The sequence below is a fragment of the Felis catus genome, chromosome C1 (genome assembly GCF_018350175.1).
Source record: "Felis catus isolate Fca126 chromosome C1, F.catus_Fca126_mat1.0, whole genome shotgun sequence".
Lineage (NCBI taxonomy): Eukaryota > Metazoa > Chordata > Mammalia > Carnivora > Felidae > Felis > Felis catus.
Window position 1 is genome coordinate 149623769 of NC_058375.1, and position 19867 is coordinate 149643635.

The 19867-nt window shown below is 40.5% G+C and overlaps 1 protein-coding gene across 7 annotated transcripts in view; it reads right to left on the minus strand.

The window, feature by feature from the left end:
• The window catches only part of ITGB6 (integrin subunit beta 6), a 132562-nt gene that overhangs the window by 27026 nt on the left and 85669 nt on the right, over positions 1–19867 (minus strand). For all 7 annotated transcript variants that reach the window (XM_045033857.1, XM_045033856.1, XM_023259382.2 and 4 more), the window contains 3 exons: positions 9779–9868; positions 3004–3138; positions 2365–2782 (listed from right to left, as the gene is read on the minus strand). In XM_045033857.1, the coding sequence (XP_044889792.1) occupies positions 2365–2782; positions 3004–3138; positions 9779–9868 (643 nt within the window). The remainder of the gene's footprint in view (positions 1–2364; positions 2783–3003; positions 3139–9778; positions 9869–19867) is intronic.

The window sequence follows — 19867 nt, forward strand, 5'->3', positions numbered from 1 at the left end:
GGTAGGGGTACTATTGCTATCATATCATGTTAGGCTGCACATAGAATTTTGTTGAAAGGTAATTTCAAATGTTTTGAGAACATATTTTATTCAAAGAGTTTTATGAGAGATGCAGTCTGGGAATCTGTGGAGCATATTCTGTTCAAGACATGGTGACAGCCGCAGGCTTCAGGCTGTCTCCTGCCTGCAATCTTGTGAGAAGAGAACTGATATGGGTTTGGAAACACACCCATTAAATAAGGAAACAGACCTCTGAATGAAAGGGGAGAGAAAAGTGTCTCAGTCTGGACAGACCCTAAATTTTTCGCTCTCTGGGGAGAAGAAAGAAGGTGGCCTCGGAGGAACTTGTTGGTAGCAAGAGCCACCGCAAAGAAATGAAATGGAGGTACGCTTCTAAAGGCATCACACGGTTTTTTCAAAGAGCCTGGAATTCTTTGAGGCTGCTCTTCTCAGGCCTTTTTTTCCCGAGAATCAGTCTCTTTTATATGTTCCCGACACTGTGGTTTGAAAACATAACTTGCTTAGTTTTCTTTAAAGATAATGGCTTTCTGTTTTGAAAAGCTGCCTGTTCACACACTGTGAAAAAGGGAGACATTGGGAGCTTCAATTCAGCAGTTAGTTAATATTCCAGTTGGAACACAAATTTATATCATTTTAAAGATATGAACACATTTGTAATTCTTATGCAGATAGATTATACTTAAATATATGGATATATATCAGAATGACTTTATAATAGTTATTCTTAAACTATTCTTAGACTAGGTCTTTTTTTTTTTTCTTCAACGTTTTTTATTTTTTTTTTTTTATTTTTGGGACAGAGAGAGACAGAGCATGAACGGGGGAGGGGCAGAGAGAGAGGGAGACACAGAATCGGAAGCAGGCTCCAGGCTCTGAGCCATCAGCCCAGAGCCCGACGCGGGGCTCGAACTCACGGACCGCGAGATCGTGACCTGGCTGAAGTCAGACGCTTAACCGACTGCGCCACCCAGGCGCCCCTAGACTAGGTCTTAAACTGTAGCAATTTTCCATGTGCAAAGGATTTTTAAAACATACACTTTTCTGCTATTTAAAAATTTTCTTTCTTTTTTTTTTAAATTATTTTAATGTTTATTTAATTTTGACAGAGAGAGAGAGCATGAGCAGGGGAGGGGCAGAGAGAGAGGGAGACACAGAATCTGAAACAGGCTCCAGGCTCTGAGCTGTCAGCACAGAGCCCAACACGGGGCTCGAACTCACGGACCGTGAGATCATGACCTGAGCTGAAGTCGGATGCTTAACCGACCAAGCCACCCAGGTGCCCCCCAAATTTTCTTGATCTTAAAAATTTTCCAAGCAATTTCTCATTTTTACTCTTTCCATAGCGTTCTTCACACATGTCCTTATTCATCTTTATTATACCTGGTGCCTAATCTAGTATCTGTCACATAAAAGGTGTTTAATAAATATGTGTGGAATGAATGAAGGCCCTGAAAGTTCATTTAGTATTTCTGTGTCCCTTGTCCTTGGCAATATGCTCCTTAAGCAGCCTTGCTTTTTATTTTTCCAAAGAGTTGGTTAAAAGGTGCCTAGGTGGCTCGGTCGTTAAGTGTCTGACTCTTGATTTTGGCTCAGGTCATGATCTCATGGTTCATTTGTGAGTTTGAGCCCCTGCGTCAGGCTCTGAGCTGATGGCTCAGAGCCCGCTTGGGATTCCCTCTCTCTGCCCCTCCTCCCCATGTTCTCTTTCTCTCTCTCAAAAATAAATAAACGTTAAAAAAAAATTTTTTTTAACGTTTATTTATTTTTGAGACAGAGAGAGACAGAGCATGAACAGGGGAGGGGCAGAGAGAGAGGGAGACACAGAATCTGCAACAGGCTCCAGGCTCTGAGCTGTCAGCACAGAGCCCGACGTGGGGCTCTAACTCACGGACCGTGAGATCATGACCTGAGCCGAAGTCGGACGGTGAACCGATCGAGCCACCCAGGCGCCCCCTTTTTTTTTTTTTTTAAGAAGAGATGGGTAAGATATCTGGAAACCTGATCCAGGAAAGTCTGGAAGATAATAGAGTTCAGATTACATGCAATTTTGTGAAGTCTGGATAATAACCAAAGAACCTTCTTTTGCCTACTTATTCTTAGGGAAACAACAATAGAGATGTAAATTGAATTGGCAGGCATCTCACCCCAAGAGAATGTAAGAGCCAGAAAAACTACAAGAGAAGATCAGTTACCTTACGTCTAGAGATTAACACATTCACTTGATCAGCAAATACTTATTGAGCACCTACTATGCCCAGGCAACTGTGGAAGGTTCAAAGGATGCAAGGCCCCTCCTCGATACTTGCACAGCCACAGTGTGAGGTGGGCTTAGACGCCGCCTACCTCCGCAGAGCAGCCCTTTGTGTCTCACGCAGGAAAAGTCGTCACACTGGCAGTAGGGCCCATAAATGTTTCCGTAGGGAGACAAGTGGCAGATGCACTGCCCACAGTAGCAGTCGCCTCTTCCACTGCAGGAGGGGTGATCCGGGGCCTCCTTGCAGGAGTCTGTGCTCAGCGTGTCCTCCCCGCACTCACAGCGAGGACCCATGTGGCCAGGGTTGCAGGCACACACCCCACACTGGAAGGACCCGTTCCCGTTGTGGCATTTGGAGCTGTTCACTTCCACTTCTTTCTGACAATTGCAGTTGCATTCTGGACTGACAAGTATTTCTAGGGTGTCCCCCAGCCCCACGGGCTTTACGATAATGTGCCTGTTTCTTCTCTCGCAGTTTGGTATACTCACGGTCACGTTGAATGAAGCCTGGAAAAGAAAACTCTAATTATCTTCTTGTAGCCTCCCAAAATGCATGGGAGGAAACAGAGCTGCATGGGGATCGGCTCTTCCAAAAGCATTTCTTACGCAATTTTTGAAAATTCCTTTTGAAAGTCTTGAAAGGAAAAAAATTCAGCTTCGGTGCAATAAAGTAACTTCTGACTTACCTGAATATTTTTTTTCAGACAACCTATTGACCCTCTACTTACTGTGTCTCCCACCTTCATGTGAGAGCATTTCTTTTGGTGTGGGAAGAGGGCACCGTTGTTACAGATCGCTGTGAAAGACAGGTTGAGTCCCTCCGTGTCTCCTAACACTTCCAGTTCCACCTCAGACCGGAGTTCCTTTGGTGAGGACGCAAAGAGTTAAAGTCACAACCACAAAATACAACCAGAAGAATCCATGAATCATGTTCATTAAGCTCCAATGAATAAAATTAAATTGAGTCTAGAAGAAATTCACCATACCATCAATCAAACAACAAAGCCAGCAAGATACACATGCACACACACACACACACGCACACACACACACAGGCACGCACACATGCACACACACAAATACATGTCATATTTTATTGAATCTAAGATGGCATCAATTATAAAACACACCATTATTTTATGACAATGACATTATGACAAAATATCTCAAGATCGCTCTGTGCAACATCTAAGTCAATCGTATCAGTCTATCATTTCTTTGAAAATTATTGTACACATTCTGAAAGATTTGGCAAATTCTCCAGCCCTCAGTTGTACTGCCTGGCATATAAAAGCCTTTTTTATTTTTTGCTTGCATCTCAGTAACAAAATATAGTAGCTTCCTTTACTTGTAAGTATCATCATTTCTTAGGTCACAGAAAGCAGCTGGTTGTTGCTTTGCATGGAATACAGAATTATAGTCATTCCTTCAACAATGAATGTTTGCTTCACTGATATCAAATTGATACCCTGCTGCTCTGTTTTGGTACATTTCTGCATACACAATAACTTTTCATTTCAGTATCAAATCATAGTGCAAACTTTTTGAAGGTATTTTAAAATGGCAATTACATTCAACACCTGTACTACCTACCAATGGTGAACTTAATGAATTCAGGTGACAACTACATGTACAGTTACAGCCGATTTCATACATTTGCAGTTGACAGCATTTGTAAGACACCATTAATCATAAAACACATCCCAATTTTAGAGATGTTAAAATGTGGGAGAAACTGTTCCTTAAAATCAATATTGGCATTTATCAAGTACCTATTGTACATTATCAGTGTGGAGTCAGGTCTGGGGGATGAGTGTAAAATGGGATTTGTGCCCTCAAGATGATTACCATTTTGCTGAAAAAAAAACCAGATGGAACAAGTAAAGCAGTTAATGTCCAAGTCAACTGATGTATCACTAAGTTAAAAAAAATTGCATAACACAGATGTGGGTTTGGGACAGTTCAGAAAAGAGAGTGGTCACTGAAGGCTGGAAGTATAGAAGTCCTTAATGGCTATGTTGGATGTAGATGTGTGGAGAGGATGACAGTGGTATTTCAGGTGAGGGGACCAGAAAAGAGAAAGTTCAGGGCCAAGAGTGGTGTGGAACGCAGACAAGTGGGGCTCAGACGAAGCCCCAACTCCTACTGTCCTGGGAGACACCAGACAACAAATAGCCTTGAGGTTTGGAGAGATGAGTTAAGACCCATGGGAAACATTCCCTATAGCTTTGAAGCAGGGGCCCATTCTACTGAAAATACAGCTGCAGGGAAGTTCTCTGGAAGGTGTGTGCAGGACAGACTCATGGTCTATCAGACTTACAGACTTACAGACGTGGTAGGAAGACAGGAGTCAAGAAAGCTGGGACGTTGCTGCGTTCACCCCGGCCTGAGGCATGAGGATCAGGAACCGGGAGTGGTTGGTATATATGATGACGTAGATGGAAGAAAGAAAGACTAGATAGGAAGCATATGGGTTATGGCAGAAGGGAGATAAAGGCAAGGTTTTACAGGAGGAAGAATGTCAGGGAAGGAGAAGAAAGAGCTATTTGTTATGAGGAAAGCTAGTGTTATTATGTAGACTATTCTTCTTTCTTTTGCAAAATAAAAAGTCTCTAGAGAACAAAACAGAACTTTTAAAAATTAAAAAAAAATAAGTTGTAAAACATTATGAATTAAGTAATACTTCAGTTCATCCAAGAAGACTTGAGTCCCTATACTCCTAGAATTTTAAAAGCATATTCAGCCTCAAATTTTCCTTAAGAATAATTTTGCCAACTGCATAGTAATATGACCCGCCTTCCTCCAAATTCTAAGTCACTGACTATAAATTCTCAGTCATTCTTCTTCTTCTTCCCTTTGTTTATATTTGCCCCATACCAACACACCTTCAGTAGATGGACATAAGGCTGACTTTTCAGAATATGGTCTTCATCAGAGATTGAAGTGTCATTTCTCGGTCTTAAAGATTATGTCTTTTCTTTTTTTTAAAGTTTTTTAAAATGTTTATTTATTTTTGAGAGAGGAAGAGAGACACAGAGCATGAGTGGGGGAGGGGCAGAGAGAGAGGGAGACACAGAATCCGAAGTAGGCTCCAGGCTCTGAGCTGTCAGCACACAGCCTGATGCGGGGCTTGAACTCACAGACCGTGAGATCATGATCTGAGTCAAAGTTGGACAATCAACCGACTGAGCCACCCAGGCACCCCTTAAAGATTATTTCTATCATGTCTTAAGATTTCAAATTCTGCCAATTTAGCATTAAAATGTACTCTTTTCATCTGTTTCATTTCAAATAGTTATATTATAACTTTATTCACCCAGAAAATATTTATTGAGTGTCCAATATGTGCTAGATACTGTTCTAAGTGCTTGGGAGGCAAAAACCACTAAAATAGCTGACCTTTTGTGGTTTACATTCAGAAAGGAAACAGCATAATACATAAAACTATGTAGCATGCTAGAAGGTGATAAATGCTATGAAAAAAAGTTAGGGTGGGATAATGAAGATTAAGAGAGTGTCTGCAATTCTTTTAAAAAGTAGTTACAGTAGGAAGTAAGGTGACATTTCAAGGAAGTGCAGAGTTAAATAGCATGCAGGCATATGTCAAAAGAGTGTTCCAGGAACAGGGTACGGTCGGTGCAAAGGCCATGAGCAGGAGCATGTCCTAGGACTTGCTTGCTCTGGAAATAGAACAGCAAGGAGGCCAGAGTTGCTATACTGGAGCAGAGACAGTTGGTGTAATAGGAGGTGAAGTCACAGAGGTAAAGGAGTGGAGGAGAACAGATCTGGGAGGGTCCTAGGAGGCAGTTTTAAAGAATTTGGCATTTACTCTATGTAAAATGAGAACATAATTAGGGTTATCTATAGAAGAGTGATATGACCTGACTTAATATTTTTAAAGGAAAATTCAGGTTGTGTTTTGTTTTGTTTTATTTTGTTTTCTTGAAAACAGAATGTAGGAAACCAAAGGCAGAAATGAGAAATAGCATTTAGGAGGCTTTTGCAGTCATTCATGTGAGTGAAGATGGTTGGTCTGACAAGGATGAGGGCAGTGAAGGTAGTGTCTGGATCAAATTCTAAATAATTTTGAAGATAGAGCCAGCAAGGTTTTCTGATGGATAAAAAGTGCAGGGTAAGAGAAAGAGGGGAGTCAAGGATCATTTCAAGCTTTTTAGCCCTCGCAACATGAAGGATGGAATTACCATCAATTGAGAAGGAGAAAACTGTTGGTGAAGTAGGTTTAGGAGAGTCCAGGTTACCCTCCTGAATTGCCAACTAATGTATCAGCTGACTCGTGGACATCTCCACTTGGATGTCTCCTAGAGAAGTACAGCGTGGTTGCTGGGTGGCATTGAGGAACCACTTCAAGTACCTGATCATGAATTTAAAGTGAGACCAGTTAGCATGATTGTATGTTTTTCCCTTTCCTGTTCAGTTGTGCAGGGTGAATGGACTTTAACCAGGACCATGATTGGCTAAGCGACCTCAGTGGAGCCATAAGGGGTAGGGGAGCTGAGGGTATGTCTACAGAGTGATGGTGATGGTAGAATTTAAGCTTGGGGCCCAGGCAAAAGAGGACATCAAGGAGATGAGGAACTACAAAGAGAGGGTAGAGTCACTTGAAGTAAAGAGAGAGAGAGAGAGAGAGAGAGAGAGAGAGAGAGAGAGAAGGTAAGGTTAATTAGTTGGAGATCCTGATGGGTTGGAAGAAATACAAAGGGAACTCGCCGGGGTGAGCTGAAAAGGTTGGAAGTGGTGAGCAGGGAATGGGTTACATGAAGCTGAGATTATAGAGAGTCTATTGGCAATGACAAGCTTTAAGGTATGACAAGAGAGGGGGACTAGATCATTTTAGAAGCAGAGTTCAAGAAACAGAGGGCAGGGTACGGGAAAGAATATATGTATACTTAGACTGAAATCTCAAGAGTTAAGGCAAGAGTAATGTTAGAGACAGTGGCACAGTGAGTCAGGAGCAAAAGAGGTGAGGGATATGACCTGCAAGTCTGTTCTGTAGATTTGAAATTAGGAGCAGTGGGTGACATGATCTGACCAAAATAAGGGAGATCTTAGCATTGATATAATTGGAATATCACATTGCAGAATTCACCAGGAATATTTTAATGTGAATTTCCCAAAGAAAGGATATAAATATTTATTTGTATATTTTCATCCTATCATTCATTTACTGAGCATCTATTATGAACCAGTCAAAACAAACCAAACCAAGTCATTTTCTTTCTGGAGCCTAAATGCTAGGGGCGCCTGGGTGGCTCAGTCGGTTGAGCATCCAACTTCTGCTCAGGTCATGATCTCACAGCTCATGAGTTCGAGTCCCATGTCGGGCTCTGTGCTGACAGCTCAGAGCCTGGAGCCTGCTTTGGATTCTGTGTCTCCTTCTCTCTCTGCCCCTCCCCCATTTACACACTCTCTCTCTTTCTCTCTCTCTCTCAAAAATAAATAGACATTAAAAAAAATTAAATGCTAGTAGAAGAACTTACCCTTGGGAGCACTGATATTTCAGTAGCTTCTATTAGGTGGTTAAAGAAGGCAGAAAATTAGTGAATGATGGTCAGATGAATACACATCTGGTGTTTAAGGGTTTTCATGTCAATATGGCACTGTAAAATACTGAGCTGCAGTTTGTAGTCACTAGTTATGAACACAAATTGTGTAGCTCTACCCCACTGGAAGTTAGTCAGAAGTGCTTTATCTTTTCTCTCAATCTATTCTCTTTCCTTTCTCTCTTTTTATAGACTAGAAAGAAATCCAGTCAATGGATTCTCATATTTTAATGTCTTTGTCGAATACATTTTAAAATAACAGAATAGAAAAATAATTTGAACTAGTGCCAAAATCTATTACATACTTGATTCAGTGAATCATGAAGTTACAGTAACAACTCTGGAGCAAGATTATATAGTGTAAGAATTATAAACACTTGTTTATATTTTTGAAACAGTAAAATGAGATTCACCTCAAATGTTTGATGCCTTGATTCAACTACCCTGTAAGTTATGTGAGCAATTTGGGACCACAAAGTGAGACAGAACCCCTGGCAGCATGGAAGGGGCTGGTCAAACAACAGGGAGAAATGTTTTTGACGTTTATAATTTTCTCATTTGCGTAATTCCTTTGAAGATGTTAGTGGCCAACACTTTTGAGAAAATGGAGTGTGTTCTAATGCATGGAGGAATGCTATGTGATTTTATCAGATTCTACACATTAAAACTTTAATTACTGCATAAGAGAGAGGAAGATTTTCATAGTATTTTGTTGACAAGTTTTCCTATCTGGAAGAATTTCAAGCCTGAGCTAATGTGGTAGTTAAATTTTAATGTGAGCCAAGAAAACTGAAGTTTCTGAGGATATAAGTTAAAAAAGCAAAAAACAAAAAATACCTCATCCTGTAATTTTGATGGACACATCTGTTGAGCTGACAAAGGGTTCAATCCCACAACCCTGGGATCATGACCTAAGCCAAAATCAAGAGTCAGATGCTCAACTGATTGAGCCACCCAGGTGCCCCATCATTTCTGTCCTAATTTAAATCTTCATTTCCATCTGTGTGTGTGTGTTTGTGTGTGTGTGTGTGTGTGCGCACGTGTGTATGTATGTTTTTTCTATGTAAGTGGAGGCAAAAAAGGGGAATGATACTTAGGAACCAAAATAAAAAAGAGTTGGTAACTGGCCATCTACCAATGATTAATTGAATTATGAAATGGGGACAAAGCAAGAGAACATAGAAACTCCATAGCTATGTATTTTATTTTAAGGGAGGAATGCTTACCTGACGTACTATTTTCCAAAGTCCAGGCAAAAAAAAAAAAGTATATTTTTGTATATATGTATACATATGTGTACATATGTGTATATATGTGTGTGTGTGTGTGTGTGTGTGTGTGTGTGTGTGTGTGTGTGTAGAGAGAGAGAGAGAGAGAGATCTGTCTATATCTTTCTACATATATATCCATAAAAATGAAAAATTCCTTGGTTCTCAAAAGTAGAGAATCCACAAAGTGGTGTTCCTGATACGCTTTTGTCTTTTTTCTTTTCCTTGAGTAATGAGGTGGTCTCATTAAGCCTGTGGAGTTAGTTCTTCACATAGTTCAGTTACTCATTTTAAACTAATTTTTTTTTTTCAGGTAGAGAAAAGGGGAGCTTAATTATAGGACTTGTGGAGTCTTTTCAATAGAATTAAAGTTTTGCAAGTGACAGTGCTGCTATTGGTTATTATTATAAAAATAACCTTAACTTTATGATCAGGTTATGATTTCTCTACCTTCTGCCTCACTTTTCAGGAAGGATATCTGCAAATAATGTGAACAAAATTTATATTTTGGCTGCACGTTAAGGCAGAGAGATTTTCTTTGGATAAGTACTCTTTCTACTAACAAATCAGAATGCACTTAATTGCCTAAAACACATCTGAGTTTTTGAATACCAAAACTGAATGAAAAAAATAAAAAAAGGAAAGTAAAAAAAGCCAACTGTAAAATATCATACTTCGTAAGCTGAGATGATCAGCTGGAGAATGTTTCCAGAGTCCTTCTGAAGTAGCCCTACCGTAGCTCCAGGAATGAGTTTTGCATAATTCTGTAAACAAAAAAGAATAAACCAATCTGTTCACTGTGATCAAGAAACACTACCTGTGGGTTTCAACCTGCTGGTTGAGATTACTTCTATTTAACTGGCCAGGGGAAATAGGATCCTGGTGATAAATGAGTGTTTCTCCTGAAACTGTAGTCCTGCCTGATGCTGCTTCCTGCATGCAAGTGGGAACTAGACTGCCATTGGGGATATCAAGTGTCTGTGGTTGCCTTCGTCTAGAGCTGTGATTTATGTCACAACTGGAGTCAAGTCTCAAATAATAATAGCACTTATATACCATCTTCCATTAGCAGAACATCCTTTGTCCAAAATATTACGAGCATACTACCAGGAGTTTTCTTCTCTTTTTGTAATGTTATGGAAACTTTCTCTGCCATCAGGTGCTCTCCAAGTCATTCAGCCCAAGGGTCTTAATTGTCAATTGTTTGGTGGAGAAAAGGAGTGAGTTATGTGGATGCTTGCTGTTAACCCCCTTTCCTAGCAGTAACGAGCACTCCTTTAGGGATGTCACCATGGTGCTGGGGTTGACTGGAACTGAGTCCCCACTCATCATGACTGACTCAGTTAGAACCTATCTCTAAACCATCTGCATTCTGCACTTACATCCTTCTCTGAGATGTCATTCCCACCTGAGGAGAACTCACAACATTAGTTTATTCAGACTCTAAATATCAATCATGACCAGGGAAATGAGGCATTGCAAGGAAGGGAATTTTCCAGACTGCTGAAAATTACCCCTCCCTTAAGTTTTATGTTTTAATACTTATTTTCAAATGAAAAGTTTCCTGAAGTGTATGGTGCACATATCTGTCTTCCTAAGAAAGATTCCCAAGCACACCTGGACTTTTTTTCTTGAAGAAACAGCCGTACTTATCAATATGAGTTATAGGTCTATAATCAAAGACTTCTAAAATCCACGGATAGATCACACTCATACCAAGTGGACCCCAACTGCTATGCTTTTTGCTTCTTTTATTTGTTTTTAAACAGTTTCTATCTTCTCCTTGTTAAGCTGTAAGGTATCACTCACCTACCAATTTTCTCATTTATTCATTTACTGTTGCATTCAACAACGTCTATTAAGCAGGCTTAATATGCTGTGCTATGTTAGGAAGAGACAATCACTCTTTTTGTCAGCTGTGGTCTTCTGAGTTGCTGTGTGTTGTGAAATCAGATGACTGAATTTATTAAAAGTGTATGTAGAAATAGAAAGTAAGTTTTGACTGAAGGATTTAGGGCACCTCCTCTTCGTTCAAACATAATGCTATTCTGTCTTATTCCAAAGAAGATTTAAGTAGCTTAAAACATGTACAAAAATAAGTGAAAATTAGTAATAATTATTGATTATAATCGTGATGCTATATCAATGGATCAGATCGAGGCGAGCCAAGGGGAGGAACAAATGAAGCAGGGGTGACTTTAGAACACCAACATGTTCTAGGAGGTACTTGCTAGAGGTGGGTACCTGGGTTAAGTTCAGGTTTTCTACACCTCCAGGATGGAAAAATGGATGCTGCTTTTAATTGGTGGGTTCTGTAATATTCCACTTCTTTCCATGTTCCTGATTGTGTTTAAGTTTGAAGTTGATGGAAATCTGAATTCTTAAAAGTGGCAGTTGTGATTCTGCCTTGACCCTGAGTTTTATTATCGAAGGGGTCATGGACAGTAAACCAGGGAGGAACATTCCTCCCATTACCCAGTGCCCCACATCACTGCCTATTGAAGGTGGGCCCCACTCTGTTTCCCTGAGTCAGGTAGAACTTGTCAAATATGAGAAAGGCACCGGTTCATTGACTTACCTTTTCAAATAAACACATGTCAAAAGGGCTGTGAAGCATGAGACCTGTGGTTAACAGCGAATACCTAAATAGGAACTTGAATTTCACTCAAGTGGAGCTGGAATGTGTGTAAATTTGACTGGTCCCAAAAGAGAAGGCAAAGGAAAACTTTAAAGCTTGACAAAGAAAGGTTTAGATCTTTTCAAAAAAGAATTTCAAGGCTCCTAGCTTTGCATACAACTGCTAGCCTTGAAAAATGTCCTGGTTTCTCCAAGGCCAAGGTATAAAGGGTACTGTCCACAAGCACTAGTTCAAGTGGCCTCTAGATTTTGGGTTAATTCTTGGTTAACACAGCCAAATCCATCTACTTCCCAAAGCATAATTATGATCCTGCATGTGGTATGACGTTTGGCGTTTGGCTATTAGGACAAGTGGTTTAACATTAATTGCATTTGCTGATTGCTACCAGAGCGAGGGTATAAAGGAGTTGGCAGCTAGAGGCAGCACCCTGTGATAACACTGACAATTGTGTAGAGGAAAACTAGTAATTAATTTCTGGATGCTGATTCCTCCCCAAAGCATTGCAAATAATTAACTAAAAACATGGACAATTTGGCTTCCTGATCTAACACTGTAAAAAATTATACTTTAAATCTTGTAGTATTATGATTACTGTAAATATCGTGTGTCAAACGTCTTTCTTTCATTAAAGCCCTAAAGTGCTATTATAAATTGTTCTTATTAAACATGTTTAATGTTAGAAAAAGGATGATTTTGCATGCCTGGATGTGATAAATTATAGCGCTGTGACTGTAAAGGATAACTCTTGGATATAAGAAATGGTGAACTCTAAAAACACGATGTTTCATGAGCTAATTAGAAATGCCAGCTTCTTGGGCTTGAATTTCTTGGGCTTCAATTCCCTGTTATCTGCCCATGGGTTATCCTAATTATGGACTTTCTCCCTCTCCCACCACCATGCCACCCAGGAGTTCCTGAGGTTGCTTTTCTCATTCATGTTTGCAAAGTTGGCTTTTCCTGATTGCCTTAGTTTTCCTAACTTCCTTCATCAAACCCTATTTATTTGCTCACTGTGCCCCCACAGTGATTTCTTATTTGTCCCACGGTCTGTTTTTGCTCCTTAGAAATCTCCAGCTTGTCAAGGATGGAGGCTAAGAAGTGGACAGGGGGAGATTTAGTGGGCAGGCAACAAAAGATACAGAGGAAAATTCTTAAATTCACACATGTGCACCTGGGCTCCTCTCGGGGAGTGTCTCCAAGGTCAGTGCTTCTCAGTGTCCGGCTGCTAGAACCAGCTGTCACATGCATACCCCTACACACTTGCCACCCCAGCTATCCATGGTCAGACTACTGGTTGGCTCTTTCTTCAAAGACACTCAGACTAAGGACCTTGGCAGATACTTGGCTGCCTTTGGTGCTAGAAGGGACATTACTGATGTGATCTTCATTCTTGCGTTGACTGACCTTCCTGCTGGGTTCACTCATCTCCAGGTTTAGGTTCTGGGACATGGTTTAGTATTAACTGTATCCTAGTGGACATCTTGATTGGGTTTCTGCCTTGGATGATTACTCTCCTGGACCCTTCTGTCCTACTACTGTGACATTCCTGCTGTGGTCTCAAAGATTCTTCACCACCTGAGACTCATAAGCCACCATTTTATATAGACCACACTACTCATGCCCCTCATCAGAGGTAGGAAGCTAGACTTGCCATATACCTGCTAGCAGCATTTTAATAAAAAATCTGTAAGACCAAATTCTTCTCTCTTTAGGCTCTATGCTTGCTTAACTCTTTCTGTGAAGCCTCATTGATATGGAGGGACTTTATGCTCAGCACTGATTGTTTTCAATATTATATTGTTAATCAACATCAGTATTTATGGCCTTAAATGATACTTACTGAATGTTTTTTGCTTGCTAAAATACATTTAGTGAAAGTTTGGCTTATATAGATTGAGAACCTATGATGTTATAGAATGTGTCCACAAATATTTTCTCTAATATCTCACTGTATATACATAGTCATTACCTAGTATATCTTCAATTAGTAGCTTCTATTCATCCATTTTCTCTCTCAGAAAATTTAACGGCAGTATAACACACATGCACAGCATACGAGTAATAAGTATACAATTCAATGGGTATTTTAAATGTAAACAAGCAGGTGTAACCACCCCAAGATCAAGAGGTAGAGAGTAATCAGCCCCCTGAATCCTCCCTTGCACTGCTTCTCAGTCATTCCCCTCCCTTAGAAGCCTAACTACTCTTCTGACTTTTATTACTATAGAAGTCAGGAGAGATATCTTCATTGCCTTAAGGGTAACAAAAATGTCTTAAGTAGGACACAAAAGCACTATCTATAAAAAGGAAAAGATTGATAAATAGGACTTAAACTTAGGAATTTCCACTGTGAAAAGATGCCTTTACGAGAGTAAAAGGGAGTCACTGAGTGGGAGAAAATACATGTAATACATGCATCTGATCTGGCACCAGAATATCCAAACAACTCCTACACATCCACAAGGAAAAGACGTTTGGAAAAAAAAAATGGACATGCAAGTGGCCGAAGAGTACGGCAAATTGTTCACCATCATTAATCATTAGAGAAATAGAAATTGAAACCAAAAAGAGATGCCAGCGTGCGTCTACTAGGAGGGCTACGATTTAAAAAACTGATGATGCTCTCAACTACTTGCCGGGGGAGTCTACACTGGTACAACTACTTGGCAGAACTGGCAGTAGCTGCTAATGCTGAACATGAGCTCATCCAATGACCCAGCCATTCCACTCTTGGGTGTAACCACCAACAGAGATGAACCCGCAACGTATGACTGCTCTGAGACAAACAAATGCACAGAGAGGCATTCATTCTTACTGTCAAGAGGGTGCTTCTGGTCATCAAGATGTCACTTAAATTGGAGAAAGTACAGATAATTCTTGAAGGGTCTCAGATCATTCAGGGATTTGGCCACAAGGGGGAATCAGTTCTTACCCAGATTCTTTCGACCTGGGGAGGGACCCAGGGGAGGTGTAGACTGGCAAATTCCCCAGCACTCACAGCATGGTCTGTCTCTTCTGAATCTCTCTCCATCCCCAGGCACTGGTCTCAGGACCAGGTCTTCATGAGCCACATTCACCAATTCTGGGAGCCACACAATGGGACGGAGAGGTCCTCACATGCCCCCGACTTCCCCGTGCACCTCCTGCCTTTTGACACCTGCATCCTCAGAAACTCAAGGCTCCTAGAACATCTGCTGTGGGGACTCTGGGACAGCCTTGGGAGAGTGACAGGAATGGACGAGGAAGGGACCACCTTGCTCTCTAGCGGAAGCAAAAAGAAATGAAGAAAAAGTTGTGGTTGTAATCACTTTCAAATGGAAAGGCTACATCTTGAAAAAATGTAGCAAGTAGCAAAAGCATAGAAGCAAAAAAAAAAAAAATTTGTTTTGTCCTGGGGGACTGTATTGTGCTGTTTATCTGGTCAAAAGAAAACAGCTCTTTGCCGATGATGCCTTCCTTTTGTTGAGCACTGTGCTTCTTCCAAGTTGGGGGGAGTGGGGGCCGGTAAGGGTTTGCTGAAATAAGTCCTTCTTCTGAAGGCAATCAGAAGGCTTTCTTCCCGTGAGGTCTTTCATTCTTGTGGGGTTTTATACTGCTGGTTCTCATGTTCATTATCAGTAAATGCAGGGCTCCCAGTATTATGCAAAAGTTTACCCCCAGGCTTGACTGTGTTACTAGGACACCCAAGATTCCAAAAAGAATATGTAATTGTTTCTGGCACAAGGTAGCCTGAATGTCTGTCTCTGGGTTGCATGATATCTGCTTTGCCTTCAGGCTTTCAATTGTCAGCATTCCACAGGCAGGCAGGCAGCAAAGGGAGTGTGCTAATTAGATCAGGTGCTTGATCTTGAAGTCTGCACCAGCAATGACTAGGTAGTCGCTTCGGAACTTTTGAGCACTACCTGTCTTTCTTCCAGTCTGCCCTGGAATGTAATTATCTTGTCAGCCAAGAAGCAGCAGCACACAGCTGAACGAGTGCTCGGCAGCAGTGACAGAGTGATAAGGGAAGACGAATGGACCCACCGTGCATGACTGTTCTGAGACAAACAAATGCACAGAGAGGCATTGGAGAATGGAGACTTCGAGAACAAAGAGGCTACACCGAGTATTTGTTGCTGAGGATACTTCACATGGTCCCTTAATAAGATTACCCTGCATTTTGAGAGGGATTGTAGACCTTTGTTGGCAAATGCAAGTCCCAAAGCTTTAGAAAGCTCTTTTAAAATGGGCAGCTGTGTTGGCTTCAGTAGCAGCTTATGTGCTTTGCAGACCAACCGGCAGGTAATAAAACATTGAAAGATGACTAGTAGGAACACGAGGAAGGGGACCAAAAAATAGAAAGCAGGTGTAGATACAAGGGCTGCTAAAGAAGTATCAGCAGCCCTTGCTGCTAGAAGGGTGTTGGGTGGACCAGTAGCAGCAGCAGCATCTGGAAGCATCTGGAGAAATGCAAAATCTCACTTTAATTTTTTGAGGACCCTCCATTTGGTTTTCCATAGTGGCTGAAGCATTTTACGCTTCCACCAACAGGGCGGGAGGATTCTCTTTGCTCCACATCCTTGCCAACACTTGTCAGTTCTTATCTGTTTGATGATAGCCATTCTGAAAGGTGTGAGGTGATATCTCATTGTGGTTTTCATTTGCATTTTTCTGATGATTAGTGGTGTTGTGTATCCTTTCCTGTGCCTATTGGTCATCTGCCTATCTTCTCTGGAAAAATGTCTATTCAAGTCCTCTGCCCATTTTTGAAAAAGTGTTTATGTTTATTTTTTGTTTGTTTTGCTATTAAATTCTTTACATATTGTATACTCTTGTATGAATCCTTCATATATTTTGGATATTAACTATCGGATATATCTATTGGATATATCTATTACATATATCCAATGTAACTATTGGATATTAATTATTTGGATGTATCACCTCACACTTTGTAGAATGGCTATCATCAAAAAGACAAGAACTAAAAAGTGTTGGTGAGGAGATAGATATAGATATAGATATAGATATAGATATAGATATAGATATAGATATAGATATATACATATATATATACATATATATATATGATGGAATATTACTTGGCCATAAAAAAGAAATCTTGCCATTTGCAGCAATATGGATGGACCTTGAGAGCATTATGCTAAGTGAAATAAGTTAAGCAAAGAAAGACAAATACCATATGATTTGATCAAATCAAAATAAAACAAAACAAACAAAAATGCCAAGCTCATAGATTCAGAGAACACATTGGTAGTTGCAAGAGAAGAGAAGGGATGGTGGGGGAATGAAATGGGTAAGGGGAGTCAAAAAGTACAAACTTCCAGTTATAAAATAAATATTTCATGGGGAAGTAATGCACAGCATGACAACTATGGTTAATAATACTATATTGCATGTTTTGGAAGCTGCTCACACAGTAAATCTTGAAAGTTCTCATCACAAGAAAAAAATTTTGAAATTATGTATGGTGATGGATGTTAACTAAATTTATCTTAGTGATCATTTTGCAATGTATACAAATATTGAAATATACAACTGAAACTAATGTAATGTTCCAAATCAATTATATCTCAATTAAAAAAATTTTTTTTAAAGTTTTTATTTATTTTTGAGACAGAGAGAGACAGACCATGAGCAGGTGAGGGGCAGAGAGAGAGGGAGACACAGAATTCGAGGCAGACTCCAGGCTCTGAGCTGTCAGCACAGAGCCAGATGCGAGGCTTGAACTCAGGGACTGTGAGATCATGACCTGAGCCGAAGTCAGATGCTCAACCAACTGAGCCACCCAGGCGCCCCAATTATATCTCAAATTTTTTTTAAAAAAGAAGAAATGCAAAACCTCAGACCCCATCCTAGACCTGAATCAGAGTTGGTATCTGTTTGTTTGTTTGTTCTTTGAGACAGAGAGAGAGAGAGAGAGAGAGAAAGAGAGCACGCACGCAGGGGAGGGGCAGAGAGACAGGGAGAGTAAGAATCCCAAGCAGGCTCCATGCTGTCAGCGTGGAGCCTGATGTAGGGCTAGACCTCAAGAACTGTGAGATCATGTCCTGAGCCGAAACCAAGAAATTGGATGCTTAACCAACTGAGCCACCCAGGAGCCCCAGAGTTGGTGTTTTAATAAGCTCCCTGAGTGATTGGAGACACCAGAGGAACTTAAAAACAAAACAAAACATTGATGCCTGGGCCTCAGCCTTAGAGATACTGAATTAATCAGATCAGGGTGTGGCCTGGGTACTGGGTTTTTTAGAAAGCTCCCTGTGCGATTTTAATGAACATCAATGTTTAAGAATGGCAGATATAGGGGCGCCTGGGTGGTGTAGTCGGTTAAGCGTCCGACTTCAGCCAGGTCACGATCTCGCCGTCCGTGAGTTCGAGCCCCGCGTCAGGCTCTGGGCTGATGGCTCAGAGCCTGGAGCCTGCTTCCGATTCTGTGTCTCCCTCTCTCTCTGCCCCTCCCCCGTTCATGCTCTGTCTCTCTCTGTCCCAAAAATAAAATAAAACGTTGAAAAAAAATTAAAAAAAAAAAAAAAAAGAATGGCAGATATAGAATAGTCTGTCTATACCATTCCTGTTGTCAAGCAGATGCTTCCAGGAAGGGCTATGGTAATTTGGAAAATAAAGTTTTTATTTATTTAGTTAGTTAGTTAGTTAGTTGGTTAGTTGTTATGTTTTTAAACCTGTACACCCATAATTTGTAAGGGATCCTCAGTTGGTCATAAACCTGTGACATCCATTCTCTACTCAAGAACAAAAGTGGTGTTTTTGAATGCCTGATGCCCATGGAATAATAACATGCTTACTTCCCTAGGCCTTCAAGACTGAAGTATCTAGTGTTAGCCTATGTTATCTACTCCATCCTCTTCTATCCTAGCTCATATCAGTCTGACTAGCCTTTCTTCCGTTTCTCGAACAAATTGAGTGCTGGGTCCTTTGCTGCCTCAGGGCCTTTGCACATGCCTTCTCCTCTTGAAAACTCCTCAACCTTTTGGTTGCTGCTTTATAATCACCTTTTGAAAGGGGTCTTCCCTGAAGATCCTATAGAAGTAAAGTCTCACCCTCTCCTCTTTCATTTTTCTCCACTGCTACACACTACTCTTTTCCATTTTTTAGTAATATTTTCAAAATTTTAGTCCCAAATATTGCACTGGAACATACTAATACTAACAAAATTATATATTACTTATTTGTAATTCAAATTGGATGCCCTGTATTTTTATGTGCTAAATCTGGCAATCTTACAGAAAAAGTATGTGAATTTCTGAATAAATAAATAAAGTGTGCCCAAACTGTTCAGGCTCAATAAAATGTTCTACTTCGAGAATTTTCTGTTTATTTATTGAAGATTCAATACCATAAAGGCAACAAAATATTAAACTGTGTTATAATTAATAGTAACCCCTTTGTAGCATGTTTTTGGCTCTTTCAGGTAATTAAGCATAATATTAAAATGCATAACTCTCCCAAACTTCTCTGTGTCCAGGGACTGTCAGTTTAACTTGTCCATTGTGCCTTGATGCCCTATGTAATCTGTAAAAGGCTATGGTGGAGAATGCTTGGTTGTGGCTACACACCTGTGTGGTGATCCGTGTCAAAGGGAGCTTCCTTTAAGCATTGCTAGAATTTGGGCCAGCTGCACAGACATGGACGGAGTGGCCAACTGTAAGCATAGGAAAGGTTTCAGGGGATAAATGTGTAGCTGAGTTTAGTGAGAGTCCCTGAATTCTGTGAGGCTCTGAGAAAGCATAGAGTAGAGCAACTGCACAGCTTTAAGCACTTTGTGGTATGGAGAGGCACCTTTGAAGAAACTGAATTTGTTCACAGATATTGGAGTCCTCACCCAAAGGGCACTTTCAAGGGATAAGAAAAGGGATACTGGAAATAATTTGTTGGTCCTTGTTAAGGCCACCACATGAATGCATAAAAAAGTAACTAAGTATCATTTGAATATGTAAACAATGTAACCTAGTAGTTAATGTAAAAATATAGTAATTGTGGATGTTCTGGGGCTGCTGGTGGGAGGGGAGCAGGTTTGTTTTTATTTTAAAGCAGACACCCTCTATGTATGGCAACCACAGATTTGGAATGTTTTAGAAGACCTTGATTTCATCTAATGTGATTCTTG